This window comes from Ambystoma mexicanum, chromosome 2q, assembly GCF_040938575.1.
Source record: "Ambystoma mexicanum isolate Mex_15411 chromosome 2q, UKY_AmexF1_1, whole genome shotgun sequence".
In the NCBI taxonomy this organism is placed as follows: Eukaryota; Metazoa; Chordata; class Amphibia; order Caudata; family Ambystomatidae; genus Ambystoma; species Ambystoma mexicanum.
Genome location: NC_090924.1, coordinates 725381683 through 725400209, shown reverse-complemented (window position 1 = coordinate 725400209; position 18527 = coordinate 725381683). Strand labels below are relative to the sequence as shown.

The 18527-nt window shown below is 42.7% G+C and overlaps 1 protein-coding gene across 1 annotated transcript in view; it reads right to left on the bottom strand.

Annotated features, from left to right (window-relative positions):
• Positions 1-1953: 1953 nt before the first annotated feature.
• The window catches only part of INSIG1 (insulin induced gene 1), a 31838-nt gene continuing 15264 nt past the window's right edge, over positions 1954-18527 (bottom strand). The window contains exons 4-6 of the mRNA XM_069647942.1: positions 17041-17207; positions 5405-5504; positions 1954-3768 (exon numbers count right to left, since the gene is read on the bottom strand). Of these exons, the coding sequence (XP_069504043.1) occupies positions 3739-3768; positions 5405-5504; positions 17041-17207 (297 nt within the window). The 3' untranslated portion in view covers positions 1954-3738. The remainder of the gene's footprint in view (positions 3769-5404; positions 5505-17040; positions 17208-18527) is intronic.

Here is an 18527-nt window from a genome sequence, read left to right as displayed (position 1 = left end):
GCACTGAAGACCACTTTATTCAAATAACAGTTACCAGCCCCACTGTTCCCATGTAACCTTGGAACATGAGCAATGTCTGCAACCAATCCTTTTTACTGTGTCCTCAATATTGTACCTAGTCGAATGTCAATACTATGCCTTGTCAAGTGAGCTGTCTGTAACAGCGCCACAATGCCCTAGGCAGTTGTGCGCTATAAAAATGCAAATGAATAAATGCGGCATTTATTTGGTTAAAAGGGTATTTTGTGGATTGGTGATGTTCTTTTGTTTTAGGCTGCAGGGTTGCGGATATGTGTAATTAAGTGCTGGTGGCATGGTAGACTTTTACCTGGGGCAGGAAAGGTTACTAGCTATGATCATGTCTTATCATGACTAAACATAGTTTGCCAAAGGGGCCCCGTTTGTGTGGCTCACATATGATGGAAGAAATCCAGGCTAAGATGCCCTGGGCAGCATGTAGAATATGTGGTGATTCTGATATCACAGATCCTCCAGACACCTACTAGCTGGCAGTGAGGGTGTGTTGCCTGGAGCTTCTCTGAAGGGGAATAGAAATCGGTTCAACGTTGTTTTCAAATTTCAGTGCCTGGGGATCTGCTCATACAGCAGGCAAGGTGTTCCTACCGTTGCAGGAAATGAAATGCACTCAGGGTTTAAACATGTGATTTTAAGCCCAGATGCAAAGAGACAAGGTCTTTGATAGGATCTGATTTGTGTTATTTCAAGGAGGACAATAACTTTGGTGGTGTGCTTCTTTGATTTCAGAACATCAGATAAGGGTTATCCTGCCACTTTGCTCCCTCAGTACCACAGTCAGTGTTCAACAACTCTAGTTATACACAGGGATTTCACTTGACATAGATGACTGCTCTACAGTGGCCACAGGTCTTGTGAGCAGGGTCCCCTGTCAGTACAGCAGGGAATGCAGGAGAATAAGTGTTATACATTATCAAAGCTTACTATTCATAATTTCATAATCATAATTTCAACTCCTTCATTAGCAAGCCAAGATAAATCCTTATTTAACTCTTCACCCTTCCTTGGTAATCTCCACTATTCATTCTATGTACACTTAAGCCTTCTTTTGGGCATCAGAGGTCTTGTTAGGATTGTAAATACAGACATCAACACGAAGTGTAATTGGATCTGTAGGCAACAGACGACTAGCAGTGCCCATGGGGTGACCCCAGGTAGGGGTATAAAGCTTTGAGCCAGGCCAGACCATGTTAGATACATGTTTCATCTAATATTTTTATGATCTCATCCCTCAGGCCTTCGGATAACTGCAAGTTAGTGATATCTGGAGTCAAGGCCCACCATAAGGGGTTCTGACCCACCCCCCACCCCCCAGCAAAGCATCTGGACTCAGGATCGAGAGTCCGAACGGGTGCACACTCAGACTTTACATCCCTGTCGGCATTTTCAATGCAACTCTGAGACCTTTTTCCAGAGCACATTGTATTTAACTTGTGTTATTTAATTACAGGTCAAGATATACATTTCTATCCTGATACATGGGTCGATTTGCACAGGTTAGTCTCCATACTAACACACAACTGAAATATAATACTAAAACCAACTGGACCCCAAATAAATGGGTTTATAGGACGTCGTGCATAATTGAAGATGCATACTTATAATTGAGAACGCAGTCCATTTGGGCTGAAGAGAATAACTTTCCATGAATACTAGCAACAAAGCTAGTATATATTTTTTTTAATTTAACTTGCACAAGACACTTCCAAAGTAGCAGATTAAATAGAAATGTATGCGCTTCCTCATCAAAACACTTTGAAGATGTATATCATCATTTATCAGCTGTATTTTTTGTTTTGTTTTAAATGGGGCAATGATTTTGTGGATGACAACATATAGAATATTTTATGATTTTTTTCCATTCCACACAATGGAAAGGAGTACTTCAATTTCTTAATGAAGGAAACAGACAGCCAATTCAGCTGCAATATTTAATAAAGTAAAAAAGAAAATGGAAAACTCAGCATAGCATTTAAAGCATGACTATGAACATGTAAATCCATGTAAATGCTTGACCCCATACAGTGCAAATTTGCTTCCAAAACATGTAGAAACTCAGACCTTTTTGGCTCACATTCTTGCAATAGGTTTTGGCAACAGTTGACTTGCATACCTTCAAAATTAACAGAAACAAACGTTTCCAAAGCAGCATACAGAAAATGCTTAGAAAGTAAATCAGGTTGAAAAACAATGAGTCCTTGAACCATCTATCATGCAAACTGTTCAAACTTCTGTTTATAGTGAAGCGTCCTAAGAAAGTCAGGAACAGTTCCAGATGAACAGATTCTAGGATTCGTAAAGATGTGCCAAACATGTTTTAATATGTTTTCCTCACAAAAAAGAGAAAATACATAACAGAGGTGACTGGAAAGCCAAATTGTCTCTGATATTAAATAAAACACACTTGTTCAGCAAGATATGCAACCACAACTATTTCATTGAATAATCCAAAAGGCAAATTCAGAAAAGAAAAAAAAAAATTACATCTACTTCCGCATCACACAACTGGAGTATTTAGAAAAGTAATGCTAGCCGTGGAAACAGTATAGCAACTCTGCAAGAAAACAAAATTATTGCTGAACGGTTCCTCCATGGAGCATTAAACTAAAATCAGAACCCTTCCCCAACATCTGTAGGCAATAAAACAAAAACAAAAAGGAGAACACAAGGCTCAGATCATTTTTTCCAGGTAGATTGCACTTTGAGGTTTAAGACCCAATACTTGCTACTCGGGTCAAATGTGATCTATACTAACAAATGTGTACAATGTGCTCACAATATAACATTTAGAAATAATACATGTTTAATGCAGTGACATAATCACTCTCCTTTATACAAGGCAATCACAGATTGCAAAATTCAAACAGGACTTTTAAAAATAGACTACGTAAATGGTGGTGCCACCAAATACAAAGTTACCGTAATACTTAGTGACTGGGTAACAGAATAGGTGACAATTGGTTTTAGTTCCCAAAACAGTACATCGTCCATGACTAAAATGTGGACTATGAATTTGGGACTTCAAATATTTCAATTTGCATTCCTTACATCAGACTTTTCTTACAATCAAGGTTCGAGAGTATTGGCATCTCATTTTTGTTCCAATGAAATGCATGATCTAAAGACCTTCTTTAAAAAAAAAAAGCAGATATAAGGAAAGTTTGTTGTTTGAATGCTGGTCACAGTTCGCATATTTTTGTCATAGTTTACACCCTTTTAAATTTATTTTACAGAGCCCTGCTTTAACTTTTAGATAAACGCTGTTCCTATTAAAGTATACTCATGTTTCCAGCCTCTCTTGCCCGTCCTAGGAGCACCCACACATAGCGATTGTTTGCAAACACACTTATGTATCCCGGCCTTTCACATTGGCAACTATTTTGGTTACTTACAACAAAATCTAATACTTGGAAGGCTGTAACTGGACCCCAATACATTGTACATAGTACAATGGGAAATCCTACCTGTATGCAGCGGGATGCACATACGTTTGCAATGAGTTGCCAAGAAAAGATCAAGCGAAGCAGTTAACCTGATTTGGCTATCTTAAAATGTATTATTGATTTTCCCTTCCACAGCTCAGCATTGAGGTGATCCTATACGAAGGTCCAAGAAAATCCTCCATCAAAATGAACAAAGCTGTCTTCTGATCTTTCTTGCTTTGACACCGATACAAAGTCTCTAGTATTGCGTGCAAATTATTCAGTCCTTGTGCGTTTTTTCAGGGAGGCCCTAAAATGATATGAAAATCACATTACATTCCAGATTACAAAACATTTCAAGTTCCTATTTACAAACTGGCAATGGAAGACTTCTGCATGGGCAAATCGGAATTATGGATGAGCAAGAACAAATTAGTACTGCGGTCGACTGGTATCTATCAGGATGCACAAACACATGCTTACTTCTCTCCAGACACAAAAAGGACCCGATTCATGGAATAGTTGCCCGGTTCAAAGTGAATTTGCCTCGCTGAAAATTGACTTTGCACTGGCGACACAAACCCTGATTCATGGACTGTGCAAAGTGTATTTTTGCAGTGCAAAGTCCAGGCAAAGTCAGAGCATAGTCATTTTTCAGTACAAAATGACTTTGCCAATACTTTGCACAGTTCCACGCATCGGGTTTGTGTCGGCAGTGCAAAGTCACTTTGAACCAGGCAAATATTAAATGAAACAGGCCCAAAGCGTTATATCGAGGTGGGCAAAGGAATTCTGAATATTATACTAGAGTTTTCCCAATTCATATTTAAATTAGCATTTTTCAAAATCGAGTAGTTTCATTAGTCTGATTTTGACGTTTCTCAACACTGCTACCTTTCAATATTGAATGAGAATAAAACATAACATACGAAAATAAATAACAGAACCTACATATGCTGTGCCCCGATGCCACTATTCTCCCCTTCTATACAGCCCGAACAGTTAATTAATTGGACACACATTGGTAGGGTTAATTCACTTACACAATGATGGGAGCGATTAAAGAACAAAGTGCTCAGTGTTTGCAAACTAAATCCCAACCCGGACCTCCTAGAAATGATGCTATTTAAGAGAAAGGTGCATCCACAGTCCAAAATTCCACAGCAAAATAGGAGGTTGGGCAAATGCATCAAAGCGACCAGGATTCTATATTGATACTGCTTCCACAGGGGACAACCCAGCCGAGCATAGCAAACATATTAATTAAAAAATGATTTATGCATCAAACTATGTCAAAATGTATTCGGGGGTTCTATCGTCATTCATCCCCGGATTTGTTTTTGCAGAGTGTTTTGCCGAACAAACTCACATTTCTTTTTTATTTTATTTAAGGGGTTACCCACAAAACTCCCTTCCCTTTTATTATTCTCCATCTTCCCACCACACCTTCCCCTTATATGCCCTTACCCACTACCCTCCCCCCCATATTTTTCAGCCTACATTTTTCAGCCTACATTTTGCAGCAGAAAACTCAGACAAAAAAAAACAGGGTGTTGAATGAACGGTGTACCGTATTTGCATCCACAGGGTGAGAGCTCAGTGATGCTGGAAATATCTTGTTAGGTCAGACAAACGTCGCAAGCATAACATAACCATAATCTCTCAGTGACCTTCCCTATTCATGTAAACTGTTACTTTACGTTTAAAGATATTTAGCAGTACACAGAAGAAAACACTGGTTCTGTCTCTTTCTGCTGCCACTTCAGATGCTCCAAAGTAAAAGATAAGGCAGTATGCTACATGTGTCAGCCACATGGATTCCATAAATCATGGGATTTATGAACAAATACCCCTCCATACACCCACTTTCTAGTTTTCTTGAAGCTCGGCATGCAGCATTTTAACAAGACTTCAATATTAAAACATAACCTTTGACAGATACTTACCATTGCCAGCTGCCGTCCTATGTTTCCTACTGTCACACCTCCTGAGAAAAATATACATGGCAACCATGATCTGATGTACATAAAATCTGGCGATGTGTACCTAAAAAAAAAAAAAAGTCGAACCATTTGTACTGTTTTTCCTCTAACACAATGGAAAATATTTATGGTTTCTAACATTCCACCGCAAAGGAATCTAAAGTCATAAATGACTTGCAGCAGACTGTTTTCATTGACTTCAGGGGGCACTTCTGGTCAGAAAGAGGATATTCAACTGTCTGCAATTTACTCCAAACAAACACAATGCATTAATCCAGATCTGGATAGAGAAGGCTACTTGGCATTTGCCGAAGGGAAAATTGAGATTCCGCCACTTGCTTAGAGCTGAAATATGAATATATTAACTATCAATTTCGAAACAATGTTGCAGCAAGCACAAGGTTGTACTCTCCCATTATCATAAATGCAACAGTTTTGAAATTAAACAAAAAAATAAACTAACAGTGACAAAGACAACGGGCCTCATTACAAGGTCGGAGGTAGCCTTGCCGGTAAAACCGGCAAGGCTACCTCCAAACTTGCAAGAAAGTCTGGCACCCATGAATGGGCAATTACCGGGGTATTCCAGAACCGGTAATTGCCCTTTCACGGGTGCCAGAGCCGGTAGATCCCCATTCGAGCCTGTGATGAAGCAAAGGAGGATAAGTTTATCAGAGCCAATTAAATAATGAATTCACTGGTATGTACTGATGGAGTGATGTCATAAATGACTGGATGGGAGGGATCTCTCTCTCTATGACATGAGAGTAAACCAATGAGAAATGAGCTGAGACTTAACAAAGGTGCTCTTCTTTAATACTGGACTTTTATGTTTGGTTTTGGTTTTCACAGAGTGCTGATCGGAGGGAAGAGGAATGCGTACCCTATGAAGAAGAGATAGTTTACGAGTGGGCATATTAATGAGAAGTGGCCCAAGAGTTAAGACGAGATCCGCTCCTGTTGAGCATCTCGTGAAGCTGTTACTAAGTTTGTTCGAGAAAACGGAGAAGTTTGCTGTGGGATGCCGAAGATGTCGCTAGAAGGGTCGAGTGGTTGTCGAGACGCTTTCCCGTTAGCAGCGCTGTTAAAAGAAAAACAAAAAGGAGGAAGCCTTCCAGGTCAGACCTATGGTCCGCCCGAAACACTGGAGGCCTCCCCTTGAGCCGAAGAGAGGGACGTGAGTGAGCTGTCAGTGCCGAAGAGTCAGCTGTGGAGAGACGTGGAGCTCCCAGCCGGCCCCCACCACTGCAGAGGCGGGGCTACGGGAGCAGCTTCGTGAGTCAGCTGTCAGTGCCGGAGAGTCAGCTGTGGAGAGACGCCTAACTCCCATGCAGCCCCCACCGTTGCAGGGGCGGGGCTACAGGAGCGGCTCTGGTGGCGCTGCACTGCAAGGCGTATCAGAGGGGAGACGAGCCAGGATCTGACTCGAAACGGAACTTAACCCCGAAAAGAAATAACGAATGAAGGTGAGATGATGTCTTCATGATGAAAGAAATGTATAAAGGGACTGTCCTTACTTACAAAAGAGAAACTAAAAGACGTCCAGTAAAAGCCTAAAGGGGGATGATCTACATAACACAACTGATTGCTATTAAGAGTCGAGATGGTTGGTAAACGTCATTAACCCTGCAAGCACCAACCCGTGTGAGGTGAGAAGGAGAAAAACCGGCATAAGCCTAAGACCATTTCTGATTTCTTAAGAGAAGTGTGTGTTCTCAGAAAGTGCATAATAAGGACACAACAAAGAAAAGAGCGCTTCTACCACTCCAAAACCTAAAGACTGTATGTATTACAAGGGTGGTGAGAGACAGCTGAAGAAGCTACCGAGATAAAGAAGGTTAAGATCTGTTGATTGCATCGATATACATGATAGTTCATAATTTTTAATAAAGAAGGTTCAAGCCAGTTTGAGTGCTGCGAGTTCTGTTTCCACATGCTCTATCACATTTGGTGGCAGCGGTGCGATAGAGCGAAACACAATTGAGGAGCTCATAAAAACACTGAGCGAGGGACAACAGCTCTTACAGCAAGCCCTACAGCTTCAAAGTCAGCAGGCCCAGGCGGACAGACAGGCCTTTCAGCAGGCTCTACAACTTCAGCAGGCACAACTGTTGGAAGCCACCAACGTGAGAAATCATACATCAGTGCCAGCCTCAGTACTTCAGAAGTTTACCACCGACGAAGATCCCGCTCATTTCTTCATCAACTTCGAAAGAGTTGCTAAAAACGCCCAATGGCCAGTCGAGAGGTGGTGCCACTAAATCGCACCCCTCATGACCGGGGAGATGCAGAGCGCCTATCAGGCCGCCAACTCTGCAGGAGATACTGGCTATCAAGACATGAAGCAGTAGTATTGGAGCACCTCGGCCACGACGATGAGGCGTATAGGATCAAATTCAGGGACACTAAGCTTTCGCCAGAAGAAACTCCACGCCAACTCTTCTACCGCATAAAGGAGTTAGGAGAAAAATGGCTACAGAGTACTTCCGCAACGACTCATGAGATGGCTGAAAAAGTGATTCTAGAGCAGTTTGTGGATGCATTGCCTTTGCCCATGCAGAGGTGGGTCAGACAACACCATAGACCCACCCTGGTCGAGGCAGTCAATATCGCCTCTGCATATCAAAAGGCCGGACAGGCAAAGCTGATGGTATACCCCTCCACTCCCAGAGTAGGAGGAAGTCCTGCAGGGATAGGAAATCGACCAAACTCTTCTTCACGCTGACCAAACTCAATGATCCGGAGATCGGAATGGGAAGGAGCTAGGAGTTGCCCTAGCAGTGAAGGGGCAGGAACGTCACAGGTTCTCCGACCACCTAGTCTCAGTGCTCGGGGCCCTCAATGTTTTGAATGTGGTGAGTGGGGCCACCTCGCAAGATTAGGTCCAAGGAGAACCAAGCCAGAACCGATGGATGTGGGGAACCTTGAACCAGCAAAATAAGTCAACCAGGCGGGAGTTTCTCCAAGTCCTAAGCCCACATATCCATATAACTGTGAAGCTGAGGTGGAAGGTCATCCTACCAAGGCAATGCTGGATTCAGGAAGCTTGCAGACAGCAGTGATCCTAGACCTGGTAGGTGGAGTGAAGATTTCTAATGAGAATATTTCTATCCGCTGTGTGCATGGTGACGTTAAAGTATTCCCCCTCAAGGATGTAAGGATAAAAGTGGCGGGGGAACAAATGAAAGTAAGAGCAGCCATAATGCCAGCATTTCCCGAACCCATATTAATTGGCTCTGATATATCTGATCTTCCTCGACTCATCAAGAAGGTAGAAGAACAATGGTTAGAGGAAGCTCCTTTTTGTAATGAAGAAATCATGGGACAAGCCAGTAAACTGAAGAAGAGTAGAAATGTGAAGAAACTTGAAAAACATCATTGGCTTGAAAGAAATATGTACCCTGTAGCTGTAGATTGGAGATTAGACAAAGGAGGAGATAGTTTCCGCATGGCTCAGGAACTCGACCCCCTTTTGAAACATGCAAGAGTCACAGTCACTGGGGTACAACAGGCAAGTCACCACATTTTATCACAGACAAAGGTTTATATTATTGCATGTCTGTTGGTCCGGACAATAAAACTATCCGACAGTTGTTGGTACCCAGCAAGTATTATCGTCCTGTCCTTGAAGTAGCACATCTGCAAGTGGGAGAGGGTAACCTCGGCGTGGAAAAGACAACACAGAAGATTCTTGCAAGATTCTATTGGCCGGGACTCTATGGCCAGGTAGCCGATTCTGTCATCAATGTGCCGAGTGTCAGAAGAAGAATCGAGCAGCTGTACCCAAGGCACCTCTCCAACCAATGCCGTTGATATTAGAACCTCTCCATTCTTGATTCCTACCTCCTCTCCCCCTTCCTTCATCCCCTACGCACTTCTCTGGTTCAACTCTTGACCTCATCTTTAACTCCTCCTACCCCTCTTCCCCGGTCTCTTCTCTTCCTGTTTATCTCTCTGATCATACCTTACTCTCTCCTCTCTCACCCTCCACTAATACTGATCCCTCCCCACCAATCTTCTCACGTCGCGACTTGCGTAATTACGATCCTACCCTCTTCTCCCACAATTGCTCTTCTTCTCTCCCATCTCACCAAGACTTTGCACTACTCTCTCCCGATGATGCTCTCTCCTCCCTTTCATCTTCTATCAGTACTACTCTTGACCAACTCTACCCCCTTTCTCTCTTCCGCCCTACTCAAAAACCTTCTTAACCTTGGGTTACTTCCCATCTCCGCTCTATGCAGCGTCTTCTCAGGCGACCTGAGAGACTTTGGCTCAAAACTCCCTCGCTCTCTAATCAAACCTCTTACTTCTCCTACCATGCACTTTACAATTCTTGTCTTGCGACTGCCAAATCCTCCTACTACTCTAACCTTCTTCAGTCTCAAGCCTCCCATCCTCGTCGGATCTTTCAAACTCTTTCCCTTCTTCTCTCTACTTCGACTCCTGATCCCTCATCCAATTCCTCACTTTCTCCCCCTGACTTTGCCAATTACTTTTCCTCTAAAATCATCTCTCAGGCAAAAACGTATCTCCCTCTCAGACTCCTCCTCTCCTCCTACCCCCTCTCCCTCATCTTCCATCATGTCTGTCTTCTCATCTGTTTCCCCTTCTAATATCTCCTCTCTTTTATCTAAAGCCCACCCCACGTCCGCCCCCTCTGACCCTCTCTCCTCTATTCTCATCCCTAAGATCTACCCTCTTATTCTCCCTTACCTCACCACTTTCTTCAACTCCTGCCTATCCTCATCTACCTTTCCCTCTGTTTTCAAACATGCAACGATTATTCCTATTCTTCCTCTGCTCACTGCTAACTACAGACCTATTTCTCATCTGCCTTTCCTCTCTAAAATCCTTGAACGCCTTGCCTACCCTCAACTCTCTTCCTTAGTCTCTACTTCCTCTCTCCTTGCTCCTTTTCAATCTGGCTTCCGTCCTAAACATTCCACTGAAACTGCTCTCACCTCCATTCTCAACTCGCTCCTGTCTGCTCGTCACGCTAAGCAATCCTCTATTCTTATCCTCCTTGATCTCTCTGCCGCTTTTGACACTGTCTATCACCCGCTCCTGCTCCATACTCTCTCCTCCTTCGGGTTCAAAGGCCCTGTTCTAAAATGGCTATCCTCCTACCTTTCCGCCTGTTCCTTTACAGTCTCATGGAGAGGCCAGACCTCTCCTTCCTTCCCTCTAACTCACGGTGTTCCTCAAGGCTCTGTACTTGGCCCTCTTCTCTCTTTACACCTCTCGCATTGCCCCTGTTATCTCCTCCTTTGGCATTTCCCATCATTTTTATGCGGATGATACTCAACTCTTTCTCTCTTTCTCCTCCTTCACACCTGACATCCATCTTAAGCTCTCCTCTTGTCCCACGGCCATCAAGAACTGGATGTCCTCCTGCTTTCTCTCTCTCAACACTGATAAAACCAAAGTCCTTTTCTTCCCCTCTAATACTCTTCCCCCTTCCTCTCCTCCCCCTTTTATCCATTTTCCTCCTTCTGATCTCCCCATCTCCACCCATGCTCGCAATCGAGGCATTCTTTTTGACTCCTCTCTTAACTTCTCGCAACACATCTCACTCACCTCCCGCTCCTGCCGATACCACCTCTACAACATTCGCAAAATCCGTCCCTCCCTAACTTTACACGCTACTAAACTCCTAGTCTCCTCACTCATCTTTACCCGTCTCTTCTACTGTTCCACTCTTCTCTGCTGACTTCCCTCTTCTCTTCTTGCCCCTCTTAAATCTATTTGCCACTCTGCTATTCGTACCCTTTGTCTCCTTACGCCCCGTGATTCTATCTCCTCTTCGCTCTCTCACCTTGGCTGGCTACCTTTCCACCTACAACTAAAATGCCACTTTCTCTGCCTTGTTTTCAAATCCCTCCATGGTCTTGCTCCTCCTTATCTCTCCTCCCTTCTCTCCTTCTACACCCCCCCTTGCTCCCTTCGTTCAGTTGACCACTTCCTTCTCACTGTACCCCCTTCCCCCTGCGCTTCTTCCCGGTTCCGCTCTTTCCATCTTCTTGCCCCTCTGCACTGGAACTCTCTACCCCTCCTAATCCGATCTTCTACCACCCTCACCTCATTTCGCACCTCCCTTAAATCCCTTCTTCTCCATCCCCCCGTGAAGCCCCATCCTGCCCTCTCATATCCACCCCCCTGACTTCCCCTCTTCGATTCCTCTCCCCCCTCTCCCTTTACTCTCTCTCTCTCCATTGTACACTTTTTCAATCCTTCTCCTGGTCCCCTTAACTCTCCAACTTCCACTCCACTTCTCCCTCCCTCAAGTAATTGCTCTTTACACTGTTTTATGGAATGATTCAAGTTGTAATTTTTTGCTCACACTGTTAATTTGTTGTTATTTCTGTGTATTTGTTGTTCCAATGCACAGCGCTTTGGTGCAAAGCGCTCTATAAATAAACCAATCAAACCTTTTCAACTAATTGGAATGGATATCGTGGGTTCATTAGAAGCGTTGTCTAGAGGACACGAGTATTTGCCAGTAATTGTAGATTACGCAACCAGATATCCGGAGGATTTTCCCTTACGCTTCACGACCGCTCAACAAATATGTGATGTCCTAGTTCCATTCATATCCCGAGTGGGCATACTGAAGGACATAGTCACAGATAAGGGGACTAACTTCATGTCAGCGGTGTTAAAACAGGTATGCGAAACTTTGCACATTTCCCAGATTAAGACTGCAGTGTATCATCCCCAAACAGATGGTCTGGTTGAGAGATACAACCAGACGATTAAGCAGATGCTAAGAAAAACCATCCAACCGGGAGAACGAAATTGGGATAGGGTGTTACCATGGATTTCAATGACACTAAGGAATACTCCGCAATCTTCTACTAGGTTTGCACCGTTTGAGCTGTTATTTGGAAGACCAGTAAGGACTCTATTGGACATATTGAAAGAGTCTTGGGAAGAGCAGTCGGACCAAAAGATCGCATTGTCCGAATATGCATCTCAGTTAAAGTCAAGAATGGAAAAACTTCAGTCAGTGGCACAATTACATCTCCAGCAAGCTGTAGGAAGACAAGAGAAATATTACAACCAAAAATCACGAGTAAGAAGTTTCCAAGTAGGGGACAAAGTCCTTGTATTGCTTCCTACGTCCGAAAATAAAATGCTGGCCTCATGGAAGGGTCCATATACAATCGAAGAGGTGCTGGGTCCTGTAACCTATATGGTTCGCCAACCTGAGAGTAAAATTCCTCTTCAGACGTATCATGTTAATCTGCTAAAAAAATGGACAGAACCAAAAGTACCAGTGGCTAGGATTAATATCGAGGAAACATCTACAGAGTATCTACCAACAATGGATAAACCAATAGGAAAAGAAGCTTTGAACATAAACCCGGCATTGGATCCTATTCAGAAGGAAGAACTTTCTAGGTTACTGGAACAATTTGCAAGTATTTTTTCATCAATACCAGGGAAGACTTCTCTGACATGTCATCACATTCAAACCAATCCAGGGTCGAAGGTGAGAATCTGCCCATATAGGATTCCTGAAGCCAGATTGAGAGATGTAGAGAAGGAGATCAAGGAGATGCTACGCTTGGGTGTAATAGAGCCGTCACATATTGACTGGTGTTCTCCTTTGGTCTTGGTTCCGAAACCAGACGGGAGTATCCGTTTTTGCATGGATTTCAGAAAATTAAATGAAGTATCAAAATTTGATGCCTATCCTATGCCCAGGATTGACGACCTTCTGGAGCAACTGGGTAAAGCCAAGTTTTTATAAACAATTGATTTAACAAAAGGATATTGGCAAATACCCCTGTTTCCTTCGGATAAAGAAAAAACTGCCTTTACCTCACCAGGTGGTTTGTTCCAATTTACTGTCCTTCCGTTCGGCCTACATGGTGCCCCAGCCACTTTTCAAAGACTGATGAATTACTTGATAAAAGGTCATGAGGCCTATGTGGGTGCATACTTAGACGACATTGTGCTATTCAGTCAAAGTTGGTCACATCATGTAAAATATCTGTCTGCAATTTTTCGAACCTTGAAGAAGGAAGGGTTACACATAAACCCTAAGAAGACAAATCTGGCAAATTCATATACCAAGTATTTAGGATATTTTGTTGGACAAGGGACCATCAGGCCACAGCAGGAAAAGATAGAGGCCATACGTCAACTACAGTTTCCATCAGATACCAGACAGGTTAGGGCCTTTCTTGGTTTCGTGGGATACTATTGATGATTTATACCACATTTTTCAACTATAGCGACACCTTTGACAAATCTTTTGAAGTCTAATGCTCCAAATAAGTCTGATTGGAGAAATGTTCAAACAGAGGAGGCATTCATCACCCTCAAGAAAGCTCTATCAGATAAGGCTATTCTACATTGTCCGGATTTTCAAATGCCTTTTTATCTACACACGGACGCATCTGGTTCGGGACTCAGGGCTGTTCTCTTCCAGAACAAAGGAGAAGAGGAAAGGCCCATCTTGTTTATTAGTAGGAAGCTGTTGCCCCATGAGATGAAGTATGCCACGATCGAGAAGGAGTGCTTGGCCATAAAGTGGGCGATTGATTCTCTGAGATACTATCTGTTAGGAAGGAAGTTTACGTTGGTCACCGACCATGCTCCATTGGTGTGGTGCTTGGGGGCAGAAAACAAAGAACAAAGCAGCCTAGGGAGGACTCTTCAAAAGCAGCCCAAACAAAACCCAATCAGCACATGTAATGGGTGTAGAATGGGGCAGTGAGAGTAGGAATGGGATGGGTGAGGTAGAGAGAGTGGGCTTGGGGTGGGTGAGTGGGGAGGTAGAGCAGCAGCTCAGGAGGACAAAAAAAAAATAGATCTGCCACCAAAGGTAGCACATACATTGTACGTGAAATAGCCCAATATCAAATTACTGAGGGAGGTGGAAAGCCTAGTACAGACTTGCTTCTTACAAAGCTGCTAATTGGAGCAAATAGTGTTAGGGAACTCCTCGTTGTTTAGTACGGTGGACGAGTTTGGAAACAAACTAGTGAGTTGGCATGTCCATGCCATGGCATTGCCGGCTGCTATGGCAACCAGATATTCTCAGTTCAGAATCTCCCTTCTCTCTCCCTCTCTTCTGTAACAATGGTTGTGGCAATTTTGTGGCACAAGCACCACAAATATTCACCAGAACCAAAAGGGAGGTAGAGGAGACGCAAGAAGTTACCGACCCATTTGCTAATTGATACGAGCCCATACAAAGTATGTGGGAAGGTGTTGCTAAATCACTTGTAAGCCTTGAAAGAGGACTTCGGGGTGCCCAGGAAGTTGGTTTCCAAAGGAGGCCGAGCACTGTCGATCAAGCTTTTAGATGTACTAATAGATATGAAACACAGTGAAAGAAAGGTTTATATGTACTTTCATTGATTTGGAATCTGTTTGACAGTGTTCCACGAGCTGAACTTGAAATGTTTGGTTAGGTATAACGTTCCACTACCGATTCTTAGAGCTACAGTGAATTAATAGAGCAACAATATGGCCTTGGTCATGTTATGCCCTGCGGGAGGAAACAAACCTTTCTCTATTGGGAAATGTTCTATGACAAGGCTGCTTACCTTCCTTGAGCACTGTTTAACAAACTTGCAGAATGCATCTCTGCATTACAGGCTGATGCACCAACTCTTAGAAGCCAGAAGCTTGACATTCTTCTTTATGGAGACAATGCTGTCCTTGTCGCCAAGTCTTCAATGAGCCTCAGTTAATAGTTTGGTACATTTTAGAAGATTCGTTGCAATAAAGCGATGGAGATTGAACAAAAAATAAGTTGGTCTGCGCTCCTGCGAAAAATGTGGTTTGTAATTTGAACTTTGCAGAGGCTGAGATTTAAGAAGTAAAGCTTCTCCATTATACTGGCCTATGCTCTAATAGGGCAGAAAAAAAGGGGATGAACATGCAGAAAAAAGTAAAGCTGCTCTAATGCAAGCTTGTTCAAAGACTATGTTTTGGGATATTCGATAGTCAACAGATAAAAAAAACAACTTTATTAATTTATAAGTGCAGCCCGTTGCTGCAGCCTTATATGGTGCAGAGTTGTGGGGTGGCTCCATGACTCCGAATGGGATATGCACCAATAATATTTTCTTAAGAAAGGTTTATGCCTCCCAAAATGTGCTCCTACTGTTGCCATGCATCATGAACTTGATGTAATAAGTATAAAAGACAAAGCAAATCTTAAACCTTTACTTAACTAGGTTCGCCTTTGGGCAAACCAACTATTAGTGGATTTAAGGGATGAACCATTGGTTACAACGAAGTGCCTAGAAAGAACATCTTTAATCTAGATTAAACATGTTAAAGAGCTGGCTATGCGATTGGCATGCCAGCTCTATGGAGTGCCCTCTGAGTCTACTGAAAAGGACACCAAGAGAAAAGAGAGGGAGGCATCCAAAACAAAGCAAATGATGATTAGCAGTCATCATTGAATAGTAGCCTATGCGCCCTTCGCTATGGCCACAGGGTATCTCTTTGGCACACTGACAATATTTGCCGGGGAATCCTTTAAACAATGTTTAAATAAGTATGGTATTTAATTTCTGATTCTGATAAAGCATTCTGTAAGCCAACTGAATTTCATGATGGGGAATTTGCTTTAGCAAAGTGTATTCATAAGGCCTGTTTTGCAGAAGGAAATTCTAGAACAATATTTCTGAAATTGTTTTAGGTTTGTATATGTTGATTATGATTAGGAATATACAGAGGATTCATGGTGTGTGTGTTGTGTGGGTGTGTGTGTTGTAGTACTGAACTTAGGGCCATGAATTTGTGTTTGAGTCTGAGTGTCTGCAATGCTAGAGGGTGTATGCAGAGTGTGCTGCTGTGTTCTGCTTTAGTGTGGGAGAGCATAAAGTGCTGGGTGGCGATCGTGAACAGTGTAGTCCCGGGGGGCACAATGTACAGCGCAGGGGCAGTGTTTGTGCAGTGCTGGAAGTGGTGTGTGAGTTTAGCACTAGAGTATGCAGTGCTCTGGGTGGGTAGTGTGGTGAGTTTGTGTATGTGCTGTTCTGTGATGGAGGCAATGTGTGTGTGTCTTAGATGCTGCAACTCAATTTTATATTGGGATAAATGATAATGATTTTTTTAAAAAAAAATGTGTTGTTAGGTGCTTCACTATAGAGCAGCCACCATTGGTTAGGCTTGGAAAGTCTTCATTCCAACATGGATGATAATTTGCTACAGCCATACATAGCCATGCATGTTCAGTTTGCAGATGCAAACTAAAAACTGCTTCTGGCTCATGATCACTTCTTTTCCAAATACCTGGAAATGGCCACCACGCTGTTGATCATAAAGAAAAAAATGACAGACCAGCCGGAGCCCTATTATTTTATAATGATCTCTCCGGATAATAAATGGAAAAGAAAAAACAAATGTATTTTTAAAAGTATGCAGCATCCAGGTCAGAAAGGGACACGGTTTTGAGAAGTTATGGCAGTACTTAACCGTTTAACAAATAACAGTTTCACAAATAAGATGTACCTTTGTACAAAGGTCTTTAACATTCGGAAAATCAATACAAAAATCACAAGTACAAAAAAAAAGTGAAATTAAAAGTAAAAAAAGTCTTTGACCTACGGATTGGAAAATGTACTTACTGGTAAACTCCATTGTACACCAAAAACTGAGTGATCAGTGTGGCAAGAAAGGCTATTGTAATGCCAAGTCCAAGACCACTTCTTGAACGGTCAAACGTCCACCAAAGGCCCAAAGAGAGTGCTGCCAAAGTTAGTGATAGCTGCACATTGTTTGCGAAATCCAGTTTCTAATTATTGTAGAATTAAGGAAACAACTTAATTGTGAAAAATGACATTTTTCAAGTTCTTGATTAATGTTGAAAATGATTCTGGTTGCATGCTTTGAACCGACATACCTGGACACAACCTATTGGGTGGAGGGTTGACGAAGTAGAAGGTGGGCAAAAATGGACGACACTTATGCTTCCAGGCTAAAATTCATACTGTAACAATTGTATAAGTATACACAGTTTACACACAGAGAATGTATGGAAATATACCAAAATGTCGCCCCCATGCATTCCGACTGACGAAAATTCTGACTTTTTTTCAACCCCCCCCTTACACCACATTTATATATATATATATGGGGGGTGGGTGTGTAATGGGATATAATACAGGTATGGGGGGTCTCCCCCGCCCCCTGAATATGTATGTGGCGTAATGAGGGTTGATAATGGAAAAATGAAAGTCAGCATTTTCGGCCGGCTGACCTCTTGGGGTCGCAGTAATCACATAGATCCGAATGTATCAGTAACTAAACCGGTTGTTCATTGGGTTAAGTGAAGATAACCAAAGTAAGAAACAAGGTGTTGGACAGAGGGACAGTTTATATGCAGAACTAGAGCCATTTCAATGATTAGGAATGCTTAAACTACAACATGGTTCGCCTGACTCGGAGGTAATTAGGAATGCTTAAGCATTCTTTCTGAGTTTGTACATTTATAAAAGCAGTCCAGCAAAAGTAGATACAAGAATAATGGTTGCTATCCCATACCCACATGGTGCCTTTTGATGATGGCCAAGACCCGCACACAAGTGCAGCAACACTTCCTCGGTTACAGAGACCACAGCCAACCCCGTTTAGTGGGGCACACATGTCTAAGAACTTACCTGGAAACCATGGTCATGAAAGATAAGGCTACAATATATTTCAGTCGGCATCAAGGTAGAAATTAAACAGGGGCATTAAATGTTGGTTTTGATCTGATACAGCAGGGGCTGACAAAACATACACTTCTACGAGTGGCCTCATGTTTGAGAGCTGAGTGCTGGATCTTACCCTAGGTAATGTGTACAAGATGGTGAGGACAGGTGAAGCCCATTTGGCAAACAACATTGAATCATTAACTTGAAAAATGATGCAGTGTGAAGGGAGAGGGGCTTGGAGTAGAAGAATTCTGGCTACATGAACTATATATGTAGTGGAAAAGGTAGGATCCCAACCACCATTAGGACAAGAGAGTAAATCACAAACTGCTTTGTGCTAGGCAGACCCTTAAGCTTACAACAATTATGGGCTCAGAAATTATTCAATACTTCAAATGTCCCACAAGCTGAACAAACGT